General features: G+C 36.3%; 1 protein-coding gene across 1 annotated transcript in view; it reads left to right on the plus strand.

The window, feature by feature from the left end:
- The first annotated feature begins 4,858 nt into the window (after positions 1–4,858).
- Positions 4,859–14,373, plus strand: part of LOC121029179 (cerebral cavernous malformations 2 protein-like) — a 92,071-nt gene continuing 82,556 nt past the window's right edge. The window contains exon 1 of the mRNA XM_040473099.1: positions 4,859–5,010. Within this exon, the coding sequence (XP_040329033.1) occupies positions 4,876–5,010 (135 nt within the window). The 5' untranslated portion in view covers positions 4,859–4,875. The remainder of the gene's footprint in view (positions 5,011–14,373) is intronic.

Raw genomic sequence — 14,373 nt, forward strand, 5'->3', positions numbered from 1 at the left:
GTAAAAATTAAAGTAAACTGTAATATTAAATGCTTTAGTGTTGAATAAATTTACTACTACAAAAAAGTAAAAATATTTTCCTAGAATTTTATTCTAAATATCCTTCTAAATTAAAAATATATTACTGTGCTAGATATCAAGCCCAGTCCCCAAGAAAAGCACTTAACAGTTTCACATTTCACTGACTAGTGTTTTATATAGTCGCTTTAAATCATACATAGCAGGGTATTTGGCATTACACAATTTTACCTTGGCTTGAGAATTAACCAACAGCTGAGAACTTTACCTGTAATCTCACTCAATATGATTTTAATGGACCAGCTCATGGTGAGAAAATGCCATCACAATTAAAATTAATCTTTTAGGTTTATGAATCCTTATAGAAACTGACTCAAGGAGGATATCAACTGAAGTTACAAAGAATACTTCAAACTTGAAATTGTCCAAAATACTCTGAATATGTGGCATCTTTTATGAACTTAGTGTATCATATTTTCTCTCAATACATAATAATCTTCCACTAAATATTATGTCTGTTTTAACAAGTGCTGTGGGCTAAAGGTTAATGCTCTTCCCTTGAAGAGAGTTATTTGTACTTTAAGGCTTTACTTCTAATCCTTTGTCTTTGCAAGATATTGCCACCATAGCATCAAACCAAACACAATGCCCTCTTTATGGAAGGTTTCTAGTATTAAAATCATTGAAGCAGATTCCAAACAATTTTTTCCTCACTGACATTTTATTTTATTTTTATTAAAAAAAATTTTTTAATGTTTTATCTATTTTTTTTAAATTTTTTTTTCAACATTTATTTATTTTTGGGACAGAGAGAGACAGAGCATGAACGGGGGAGGGGCAGAGAGGGAGGGAAACACAGAATCGGAAACAGGCTCCAGGCTCCGAGCCATCAGCCCAGAGCCCGACGCGGGGCTCGAACTCACGGACCGCGAGATCGTGACCTGGCTGAAGTCGGGCGCTCAACCGACTGCGCCACCCAGGCGCCCCATGTTTTATCTATTTTTAGAGAGATAGATAGAGCATGACTGGGGTAGGGGCAGAGAGAGAGGGAGACACAGAATCTGAAGCAGGTTCCAGGCTATGAGCTGTCAGCACAGAGCCGACATGGGGCTCGAACCCACGAAACATGAGATCATGACCTGAGCTCAAGTCGGACGCTCAACCGGCCCAAGCCTTGTATTAGGGATAAATTAAAGCAATAATAGCTGAACTTAGGAATTTGAATTCTGTGGATGTTTACCAAATTTTGTCTTTCATCACTTATGGTCCTTCCTCCGTATAGATACCTCTTATAAGTTCTGAGGAATTCAGAATTTAAAAAGCCACATTACATATAGCCATTTGCATTATGTTTAGGTAACGTTTGACATTTGGTAGTCTGATTCATAGAACAGGTTTCTTTGGAATGTGTTTCCCAAATCATATATTTTCTTTAAATTCTTGTATTTATTTTCTTTTCATAGGTAAAATCGAAAGAAAATAAAGAAATTAATCGTTCTCAGTTATAAGTGGTTAGTAATCAAATAAGGTGAAGTATTTAGGTGAAATGGCAGTGTTTGTGAGATAATATCCTATCTGGGGAGTAATGTAATGCCATGAGAATTTCCCGACTGTTTATCTCTGATTTCCAAGAGTACATGTAAAAATACTCTGAAAAATGTCTATATCATTACATTAGTGAAGCTTTGCTGAATAATATACCATAGTCTAATTTTGAAAGTAAAATATTATGATTCAAAATATTCTGAATTCATATTTTATTCATAGACATGATGGCACTATGAATTATTTATACATATCTGTTCAGATACATTTTTACTTTTTATTAACATACTCATAAAGTAGAAAGATTTCTCTCTTAAAAGAAGTTTTATCATATAAATGTGTACAAGGTATACACTTACTATTACAATTATAGTGAGATTACTAAAGTAAAAATGTAGCCTTGAAAAAAATATTTTGAAATTATATACTTATGTAAAATTATTTAAGTGGTTGAAGAAGTTCTTCAATATTTAAATGATAATCAGTTTTGTTCATTAAATGAAATATTGCATACATATAAGTATATATATCATGAAAAAATTCCATTGATATTATAGAATCAGAGTATAATGAATAAAACTAAAGAAATACTCATAAATATGAGGTGCTTGGGTGGCTCAATCGGTTGAGCATCTGACTTTGGCTCAGGTCACGATCTCATGGTTCTTGAGTTTGAGCCCCACATTGGGTTCTGTGCAGACAGCTCAGAGCCTGGACCCTGCTTCAGATTCTGTGTGTATGTGTCTCTATCTCTCTGTCCCTTCCCCTGCTCACTCTCTGTCTCCCTGTCTCTGTCTCTCTCTCAAAAATAAATAAACATTAAAAAAAAAAAAAAAAAAAGAAGCATTATCTTTGGAGTCAGTGGACCTGGTTTGAGTACTACTTCCCCTGGAGTCTTTGCTGTTTTTACCTTGGGAAATTAGTTAACCTCTAAGTCTTAGTTTCCTTATGCATGAAACGACAGAGATAATAGTATCTGTATCATAATTGTGATGGTTCAGTGGGAGTGCTCATTAAACCTTTAGCACGCAGGGCACCTGGATGGCTCAGTGGGTTAAGTGTACGACTTTGGCCCAGGTCATGATCTGATGGTTCCTGAGTTCCAGCTCTGACAGCTCAGAGCCTGGACCCGGCTTTGGATCCTCTGTCTCCCTCCCTCTATGCCCTTCTTCGCCTCATGCTCTCTCTTTCTCTCTCAAAAATAAAAACATTAAAAAAAAAGAAATACTCATGAATAGTAAATGATATTGTAAATTCTTGGCAAACAATGTCAATAAAGTCACAAAAATGTTTTGGAATGAGCAGGATTTGAAATGATTCACAAATATGTATAATGATGTGCTTGTCTTGGACATTATTAAATGCCATCTTGTGTTGCATACATATGTACTTCTTATTTATTAAAAATGTAAATTTATTTAAGCATTGTCAATATTGGGTAATATTTTATTATTTAGAGATGAATACATCTTTAACTTATACTGTTTATTAAAATTTTGAGTCTAAATTACATAACAGAGGAGAACCATCAGATATATGTTGTATTTAAATTTTTTCATTAGAGAAAATTATTTGTTAATAAAATATGTATTTAAATAATACATTAAATAAATTAAACAAGTAAATATATAATGAAATGCATAATTAAATACATACATGTTTAATAAGTTAAATATGTATGTATTTAATTTAATTAATAAATAGTACCTCATCCTTTCTCAATTTTCTAAACTTGGTTGTTGGGGGAGTTCAGTGGAAGAAGAAACTATACATTTTATCCTGTTAAACACAATAAAAATGTATAAAATAATACCATTTCTGTAAGTGAATTTAAGACATTTGGTAGTTCAGTTCTAATGACAAATATTAATTTACCAACTGTTTTATATAAGAAAGTCTCTTAACTATTCTATACATATTTCTTAACATTAAAACAAAAAGAAATTTGAATTTTCTACCATGATAAACATTGATATCTAAGAATAACTTTTTAAATTGTTACCCAAAATCTTTTTGTGTTCCTAAGTGTGTTAGTTTTATTATACCCAAAAATAAATTAAATCTGCATACCTAAAATAAGATTAAAGACAAAACGATACAGAATTCTTAAAATGTGGAGTTTTTAATTTTATAAACTACCAAACATGCAAATTGCTGTCAACTGTCTTTTTATATAAGACCTGTAAAAATAGTTTTTATAATTAAAGCCAAAAGTCCTCCTCTCCAGAACACGGATAAAACACTAAATTAAGACATGATCATTGCATTTAAAATCTGATGAATCAAATTTACACTTAATCTCACTTAATCTTCACGCGGGGCTGCACGGAGCAAGCCAAGGGCAAGAAGGGCAAGAGGCCTGGAATTGTGTGGCCACTTAAATAAGTGAAAAGCATAAAGATAAGAAAGCCTGGGAGAAGGTGACAGAAAGGAACGGGTCCACACCCTGTGGTGCTGTCCTTGCCTGAGCATGTGGGCTGGCCTCGGTGCTGAGCGACTACACGGAGGAGGTGAAGTCCTTAAGCCTCGGTTAACACACCAGGGTACTTGAACGCCTCCAGGGGGAATGAGATCTTGCACTTCGCAGGCCGCGCAAGCGCACCGGTTCCCCGACGCTTGCGCAGGAGCACCGTGCTGCTAGCAACCTGTCTGCCTACCGCGCGAAGCTGGCCTGAAGGGATCAGAAGGACACCATCTCACGGTCCCTGCGCATAACACTGCCGCCTTCTCCCATTTCCGGAATGAAGCCTTGCATCCGGTGTTCCTGAAGATGGCACAGGGCTGTTTCCCCACAGCCAGAGTCTGTGAGCGCCACGTCCCAGGGGCCTCAGCTCAGGCTCCCTGTCCCAAAGCACTGTGGGGCCTGGCCAGCCTCGCTGCAGACACCTGTGTCGCTCTAGTAGAAGACCAGTGTTCGCTGGTCAGCCAGGTCTTCGGGGTTGTTTACACGGAGTCCACCATAACTTTCTGGGCAGAGTACTGTTTTATTGGGCCTCGACACCCACCCACCGTCGGCCCCTTCCCAAACGACACTCTCCCACCAAAGTGGATGTAAAAGGTCCCTGTGAGGCTGGAACCAGCTCTTTCTCCTTCCCCGAGTGTACCCACGCAGGTTGCCTTTGGGCCTGGCCCTTGTGCAAGCAGGGGTCGCCTCCCGCCGTGACCATCCGTGAGCTCTCTGAGCACCGTGGCTGCTAAAGGGCTGCGCCGCTGGCATGCGAACTGGGTGCCGAGGCCCACGCCACGGGAATTCCAGTTCGGCGCTGCGCTGCTTCACAAGGTGCGCGGCGGGCCTCAGTTCCCGAGCTCAACATGAGGCAGCTCTCCAGGAACAGCTGCAAGCTCGGGCTGCTTCCCCTGCAGCCCTTCATCCCTGGGGACGACTACCTGCAGTCTGGGCATTTCCTGGAGACCATCTGGGCTAAGGACGGCTGCGGAATCGTCACGGTAAGAGCAAGGCTTGGGCGGCTCACATCCCCACCTGCACACCCTTACTTGTCTTGCCTTCTTGGGTAGAGGCTCCCTGGACCTCTGTGCTTCTGTTCTTTTCCTTTCCCCGGGCTCCGGCTGGGCGGGGGAATTGCGGGCATAGGTGGCCCTCTATTGTGAAGAAGCACGAATGTATTAAAAAACCGTATTATTAAGCAACATAAAATAGCTCACTTTATCATCATATTAAGGCTGCACTATACAGATATTTTCATTTTCTGCCGCATTGACTGAAATGTTCTTTCTCCTGACACCTCTTCATAGAAATTCTTTCTTATTACATCCTACATAAAATATTTTGCAAACAGCAAGGCTACATTTTTAATCCATTAGTTTGTTCAACAGGAATTAATTGAATGTAAGGATGGGTTCATTTAAAATAATTTTCTGATAGTCCCATAGATAATATCGCATAGATAATGTTGACTTTTTCATTGCCTAACAATTTAGATAGTGACTGTCAAAACTCTTTATTTCCAAGCTAACTGACAGGAAGTCAGTAAGATTCATAAAATGTAGAAGTTTTGATGAGATTAGGAAGGTGATGTTAGAGTAAAAGCTTCTTGGGTACATAAAAAAATATACTAGTTTAGACATTACATAAATTAATACATGAATAAGAGAAAGGTCCAAATCAGTTTTTTAAGTTTATTTATATATTTTGAGAGAGACAGAGAGACCGTGAGCAAGGGAGGGGCAGAGAGAGAGAGAGAGAGAGAGAGAGAGAGAGAGAAAGAGAGAGAATGAGAATCCCAAGCAGGCTCTGCAAGGTCAGTGCAGAGTGTCACATGGGGCTCAAACTCACAAACCACGAGACCATGACCTGAGCCAAAACTAAGAGCTGGATGCTTAACCATCTGAACCACATAGGTACCCTCAAACCAGTCTTTTAATCATGAAATAGTCCACCGTACTATGTAACTAAACATTTTATAATTGACTTCAGTCTATGATTGAGGCCAAAAGAAACTCACAGAATGGCAAAGGTATAAAGTTGATTTATTTTATTCACTGAGATTCCTTTCTAAATTAGAAAAATCGTGGTTATCATTAGCTAGGAGGAAAGGCTTTTTATGGACACTTTTATTAAAATCTACTAAGGATCTTTTTCCCGTCTAAAATCAAGCCAAATCTTTTTTTTTTTTTTTTTTTTTTTTTTTTTTTTAAAGAAGCAAAGCTGTTATTCCCTGTAGGTTCCCGTCCACAAAGGGCCTTCTGCACAGTGTTCTAAACCTTTCTGGAGGTGTGGAAGGTCATGGTTTGGGAGAAATGACAAATAAATGAAATTCCTACCAAAGCTGCATACTCTTATACCTTGACTGAAGTCCCCTAGAAAATTATATAAGTCATTATCCCCTCTATCTAGCACAGCATGTTCTTATTTTTATCTGTACCATTCACTTAGACCAGCAGTTCTCCAGATTGGCAAATTCTGAAGAGAGGGAAAGCTGAGAAAAAAGTCTTACTTCTTTCAATTTATCTATAATTGCCATTTCTTCTTCTGTTATTAGTTTCTATAGATATCTTCTGCTCTTGATACATTTCTGTGTTTGTAATAGAAATTTCTACTTCTATATGGTTTTGAATTAGGGAACTTGTTTCTCTAATACTGAAGTATTTCCTCTATAACTTCTGCTTTTATGTTGGCATTTCTAGCCATCTAAAGTATTGATTTTCAAAAATTTTTCTGTTCCTGTTAAGACATTCTACAATCCTTTCATTGACTAGAATGAGTCATGCAGAAAATAAATTTGAACAAAAGTATAATAGCTACCTGTGCTTCAATGCCATGACAAATAAAGCCATGGCCATAGATTATATAACTTCAGTTAATCCTAAAATGAGAGCTATGCATAGTAAGAGAGCTTGGATATGACCTTGTGTTTAGGTCAATACAAATTCATCATTAACTATTAGGAAAAATACTCAAAGGTCATAGTGAATGAATGATGACTGAATAACATCATGGGTCATTTAAAGAGGATAGCACACACCATAAGTTTATGTTAGTATGTCAAATTGAGTTGTTATTTAAAATTTTACTGTTACAAACTAATTTCTCAATTTTCTTCGTTGGAGATTTTTTAAATAATTAAAAAAAATTTTAATGTTTATTTATTTTTGAGAGAGAGAGACAGTGAGAGCAGAGGAGGGGCAGAGAGAGAGGGAGACACAGAATCTGAAGCAGGCTCCAGGCTCTGAGCTGTCAGCACAGAGCCCAAGGTGGGACTCGAATTCACAAACGGTGATATCATCACCTGAACTGAAGTCAGATGCTTAACCTGAGCCATCCAGGTGCCTCCAAATAATTTTTTATTTAGTAGTATTATTTTGGAATAACCACTAAGGTTTATTTAGGCCATTTTACTGTTAACATAAAAAATCAATACATCAAAAAATTTGAAGTACAATAAAAACAATTTCAAAAAAGAAGAAAATTCATATGCAGTACATAATAGTAAATTAAAAGTTGAACAAACATATGTAAGTAAAAATTAAAAAGTCAAATCATAAAAAAGCATGGTAAATAGCACATAGATAATATGCGCAATGTACAAACCTACTCTTAATGACTATATGCCTAAAGTTTTAAATACTTTTTTTTCTAAGACTTCTTATTTTATTCCATGCTTACATTTCAGCACTAATACAACAAAATCAAATGTTAGAATGACAACAGGATTTTTGACCATAAAGATTCACTATTTCACCATGATATTTTCTAATCAGAAGTCTTTGGAAATATTCAAACTATTCTAGATGGTAGCTGGAAGTTATCAAATTATAGAACCAAAAATTGTAGGCTGTCTTGTAAGTGATTTTAGATGTTGCTCTGTTTTTTGCCAGAAATAAATTACCTCTTCAGGGATCACATAGAATTAGTCAAAATTCAAATGCTGGAATGGTTCCCAATTAAGCTAACTTGCATGGCATTATAATACCCATATAGCTAATTGTATAAATATAAAAAATGATCTGTTTCTATGTGATTCCACGACCCTGGGATCATGATGCAAGCTGAAATCAAGAGTTGGACGTTTAACTGAGCCACCCAGATGCCCCTGAAATAAAGTTTTGTAATTGTATACACTTCAGGTGTATACTGTTTAAGAAAGCAGTGACTGAATAAAACTGAATAGAAAGGATGCAAATAAAAATACAATAACATATGAAGGAAAGTTATCTAATAAAAATAATTCAAAACAAAAATATCAATAGATACTAAAGTAGAACACCTATCAGGATCTGTGTCACATAAGAGTATTAATTCACTAAGTAATATAGCTTTCATGAGCTCCAAATTAGTGAAATAAGGACAAATATGAAAAATGCACAATCATAGAGGGAGATAACTTTAAGTGGATGACCAAACAACAAAACAAAAAACCTTCCAATTCAGGTATTTAATGCAAGAAACAGGCAAAAGCCAAATATGTATTTAATACAAAATGAAATCAAAACATACTTTGAAATGTTTAGAAACAAAGCGAATCATATTACAAAGCTTGTGTGGAAATTTACAGCTTCCAACTGATTATTGAATAATATGAAAAAATTGAAATAATTTATCAAAGACATCAACTTAAGAAGTTAGAAAAAAAAACAAAATAAGCCTTAATATTGAAGAAACGTATAAATCAATATATGAACATATATTAACATAAAGGAAAATCTCAGAATATAATTCATCAACAAAACCAAAATATTTTATCAGAAAATATATATAAATGAAATGGCTACATTGAAATTTGAATTAACTAATTAATAAAGAAGAGGGGAAAATTAATTTAGAAAAAAAGTAGATAACCTTAAGACCAAGATGTTTTAATATAAAACAATTATAAAAATTTCACATTAAAAATCTTAACTTTGGGGCGCCTGGGTGGCGCAGTCGGTTAAGCGTCCAACTTCAGCCAGGTCACGATCTCGCGGTCCGTGAGTTCGAGCCCCGCGTCGGGCTCTGGGCTGATGGCTCAGAGCCTGGAGCCTGTTTCTGATTCTGTGTCTCCCTCTCTCTGCCCCTCCCCCGTTCATGCTCTGCCTCTCTCTGTCGCAAAAATAAATAAACGTTGAAAAAAAAAATTAAAAAAAAAAAATCTTAACTTAGAGGGGCACCTGGGTGGCTCAGTCAGTTGGGTGTCTGATTGGACTTTTGATTTCTGCTCAGGTCCTGGGTTTGTAAATTCAAGCCCTGAGCCATCTGGCTCCATGCTGACAGTGCTGAGCCTGCTTGAGATTCTCTTTCTCCATCTCTCTTTGCCCCTTCCCCACTCACGTGTACACATTTTCTCAATCTCTCAAAATAAATAAATAAACTTAAAAAAATCTTAAGTAGATACAAAATGACTTAATTTGTGAAAAATATAAATTAAAAAATACCTCAAGAAGAAATAGCATATATGCATATATTAATAATTAATAACTTTACAAGAGCATTGAAAATAAAGAACTATCCAATACATAGATTTATGGTTTAGATTAAAGGAGCAAACCCAGGGGTGCCTGGGTGGCTCAGTCGGTTAAGCGGCGGACTTCAGCTCAGGTCATGATCTCCTGGTCTGTGAGTTCAAGCCCCGCATCGGGCTGTGTGCTGATGGCTCTGAGCCTGGAGCGTGTTTCAGATTCTGTGTCTCCCTCTCTCTGACCCTCCCCTGTTCATGCTCTGTCTCTCTCTGTCTCAAAAATAAATGTTAAAAAAATTAAAAAAAAAAAAAAGGAGCAAACCCAGATCTGTGACACCCCCAGGAACTGGAAGCAAAGGAACCCCATTACCACCCATAGAGGGAAGGCAAAAGGAATGTTGTTATTGAAACCTGGCAAAAACTCAGGTCTGAGAAATAGATCCTTTGCTACAAGTTGTGGCCATTGAAAGAGGAATGGAGCCTGCTAAATTTGCAGCCCTAAAGGAAAGAATCAGGGAAATAAATATATTTGGTTCTCCTGTCAGTTTATTCCAATAGCAGATGAACAGAAGCCATGGTGCAAGGAGACAGAGTCAAGCAATCAATAGAAGTCTGCCTTTCTAGCCCTAGGACAGGGAATGGAAAGGTAGAACAGTTTCTGAAGTGGCAAATGAAGAATAAGTTGTCCAATTATATCAAAGTGGTCCAGTTAACCTTCACATATTGATAGGATCAACCTTGGATGTGACATGTTCTTTCAAAGCCCTGTTTGTATTCATTGGATCATATGTTGTTTTTTATTTTTACAGTTGTATTTATGAGAAGGATTATCCAATAGTTGAGTCAATTTATGTTAGTTTCTTTTTTATTTTTTTATTTTAGAGAGAGAGAGAGAGAGAGAGAATGAGTGGAAAAAAGGGACAGAGAGAGAGAGAGAGAGAGAGAATCTTAAGCAGGCTCCACACTCAGCGTGGAGCTCAATGCAGAGCTGGATCCCATGACCCTGGGATGATGACCTCAGCCCAAATCAAGTCAGATGCTCAACCAACTGAGCCACCCAGACACCCATGTTAGTTTCTTCTTTGTATAGCTTTTGATATTCATTTTTTCTTATATATACTGGTTTTCTTATGCATATAATTTTGAATTGTTGCCAGGTAGCTCAGTCTTAAACTATAATAGTGATAATTACTACCCTTGTTTATAATTATGAATATGTTTAGCTTTTCAACATTGAATATTATGTGCCCTATCAATTTCAAGTAGATAGCTTTCAATAGCTATCAATAGAGTTTCAATAGGGTAAGCCATTTTTTTCTACTGGTAATTTGATGAAATTGTTTTGTATTTGAATTAAATAATGCTTTTAAATGTTAGAATTATATATAAAATGAAATCCATCAATATAGGTACATTGGAATATTATTATGATAACCTGATCCTAAATAGGAACTGTACATTCAGTGGATTCAATGAAAAATGTTAGTAATTGTCAGCCATTAAATGTAAGTCAGCAAGATGACATAATAGGAGATTCCCTGCTGGTTCCCTCCACAGCAATAATAATTTGGCTGCTATCCATGGACAAAAGTGCTTTCGTAGGAGTGTTGGGATCTAGGTAGGAGGTTGTGAAACCCCAATGAAACCCAAGACTGAGGTGAGCCATTTTGAGAAGGCAGACCCAGGTGGCAGATTCACTGATGGTAGTTCTGGCTGTAGACCCAGAAGACTCATCCCTGTTTGGCTTTGGTTTTGTCACTAGCACCACCCACAAAGGGACCTGGGAGGAGTCATGCATGTATGTGCCACAGGAAACAGACCCAGACTCATTTCACAAGGCCAGAATTACCCTATACCAGATCTTCATAAGCACACTACACGAAAACTATAGTCCAATATCCTTGGTGGACATAGATGCAAAAAACCTCAACAAAATATGAGCAAACCGAAGTCAACAGCACATATAAGGATCTACAGAACAATCTAGTGAGATTTTCCAGAGTTGTAGGAATGCAAATAAATAAGTTGATAAACTGCATCAACGGAATGAAAGATAAAATCATATGATCGTCTCAATTGATACAGAAAACTATTTTGACAAAATTCAACATCCTTCCATGATAAAAACTCTCAACAAATTAGGTGTAGAAGGAATGTTCTCTTTGTGTAAGGACAAGGAAGTTTCTTTCTTTTTGTCTCATGATATTGAGTAATTATTTCTTTTATTGGCCAGAACCAGGTCATACACTTCCTGAAACAATCACTGTGAACAGGATAATAGAATATAATGGTGAGTTTAAGATAGTCATGGCCTATCCTTAGAGGTCAAGGTGGAGTAAACCCCTCCAAACTTTATGGATGAGAATGGGGAGGGGTGAATTTGCAAATGTAAAATTAAGATATTTTTGGACAAAAAAATACAGAAGTGAAAGCTATGAAGGACACTAAGTCACTTTCATCATACTTTTTCTAAGCTCATCATATCCAAGTCTCCCCAACTATAGTTCCTCAGTTTCTTTAAAATACTAATGCTCATTCTCCATTTCTCTTTATGATTGGCCTTCCTTTTTATTTTTTTATTTATTTTTTTTTTTAAATTTTTTTTAACATTTTTATTTATTTTTGAGACAGAGAGAGACAAAGCATGAATGGGGGAGGGTCAGAGAGAGGGAGACACAGAATCTGAAACAGGCTCCAGGCTCTGAGCTGTCAGCACAGAGCCCAACGCGGGGCTCGAACTCACGGACCGCGAGATCATGACCTGAGCCAAAGTCAGCCGCTTAACCGACTGAGCCACCCAGGCACCCCTGGCCTTCCTTTTTAGTTGTCATAATCTCAGAGAGGGCTTCCATATTCATTCTGTACTAACACCATGAATTATTAACAGAAGCTTGTATTGTTTCCTATAAACCATATGTCATAGTTTGCACAATTGTAAATTAACTCCACATCAGGCTTAAGTAAAAAGGTGTACACATACTTCTTTCTTGTTTTTTTTTTTCCTACGAGAATAGGAATATTTCCTGTTAGAATATTTCCTACTAGAAAATATATTCCATGAGAGTAGGAACTTTGTCAATTTTTTTCACTACTAGAATTCCAGGACCAGATACAGTGTCAGATACATAGGAGGGAACCAGCTGATGATACTTTATGTCTTTTGTGTGACTACAACAATTATAGAATATTGATATCTATAATTAACTATGGTGGAGTGAAGTGTAGAACTCATGTAAATCCATATTCTGGGAAAAGAAGAGTGACCAGAAGATATAGTTCATGAATACTAAAAACCTAAAAGTCAAGCAAGGAGACCAGATTCACAAATATAAAACAATTGGGAAATAATGCAAGGTGATACACAATCAGGTAGATTTGTGTACGTGAATATATTGATACTGGAATGTGTCTTACTGAATATTATCTAGTACAACCTCCACATTAAATAATTAAGAAAATGCACAAAAGCAGTAAATGACTTGACTTTATCCAGAATATACTTTGCAATTAGGAGTTCCTGTTGCAGAAAAGTCTTAATAATATAGTACGCAGATTAATTACAGGAATAGGCTGTTCATGTAGTAATCCATTTCAACTATAGGTATAGATACATATTGATAGATACATATTGAGTCAATTCAGTTTATATCTGGTGATACCAATTATTATATTTAGAGAAAATCATATAAAACTATTTTTATTACACAATTTACAGATACGTTAGTCCTTTTAGTAAAACATCCCATATATGTAAGTACTTTAGTGTATACATATATGCTTCTGTGTTTTTCTGGGTGGATTAAATCAATTTGATACCTTTATTTTAGCACAACCTCTATTACTCCATTTTAGCCACAGAATGTTTTCTTACCCTGTCAATTAAAATTAGACCAAAATATGATTCATCTAACTCAAATCAAATTCACCTGAATCTCTGAAGATACTAAACTAAGAAATCTGATATTCAAAATCTATTTATTTTAATATGAGATTGACCCTAAGAGTCGCTACCTTAAATGTGTTAGCTATCCATTCTCCTGAGAATAAGAGGGGCCAGAGGAGTTGCTGATAATCATGGTCCTGTTCTAATATACTCCATGCTATTGCTCTGTTTGACATTCCAGCTTTGTTTCCCACTTCCCCCCAAAATTATCCTTACATCAAAACCAGGTCAGTTTGATCGTTTTCCACAAACTCAGTATGGTCATTTCTGTCCCAGTTTCTCTTTGCCAAGGGTCACTTTCTCCATGATTTTTTTTTCTTTCTGTTTTTCTTTCCTTATTGGCTGCTGCTCTCACTAGCAATTTTCAGTATTCTTTTCTCTAGGTACAATCTATGCAGTTGTATTCAATTTTCATATACAGAACAAATGTCTCCGTTGAAACTGAAGTGTTACAGCCATAGTGATCAATTGTGTATTTCAGAGTCATTCAAAGTTACAGAAAATAATTTATACTATAAACTCTTGCCTTCTTAAAGAATGGCTCACCAATGCTTTTTTGTAGCCCAAGGGTACCTTTGTATTAAACACAAACTTCCAATACCTATAGCATCAAGTTCTCTAACTGATCATTCCTCTAAAACAGGGCTACATTTCAAATTGCCGTTTTAACAGAGGATTAAGATAAAAGGAGAATGAGAATAAAAGTTCCATATACAACAATTCTTTTTCCAACTACTTTGCTTGCTAAGCTTACCTTCCTAAGATTGTAGGCCTCCAGGGCAAGGGCTTGTCTTCTTTATGTCTTTTGTGTGACTACAACAAATGATAAATAATAACCAGTCTCACACATTGTAGCAGCATAGTGCATTTCAACAGTATAGGTTAAGTTTTTTTTTCAATATGTACACTTGACTTCATCCAGAATATACTCCCCTATCAATTTTTTTTTCTGCTGTCTGTCTTGTAACAAGCTAT

Source organism: Herpailurus yagouaroundi, unplaced genomic scaffold (assembly GCF_014898765.1).
Source record: "Herpailurus yagouaroundi ecotype Mexico unplaced genomic scaffold, PumYag 139, whole genome shotgun sequence".
In the NCBI taxonomy this organism is placed as follows: Eukaryota; Metazoa; Chordata; class Mammalia; order Carnivora; family Felidae; genus Herpailurus; species Herpailurus yagouaroundi.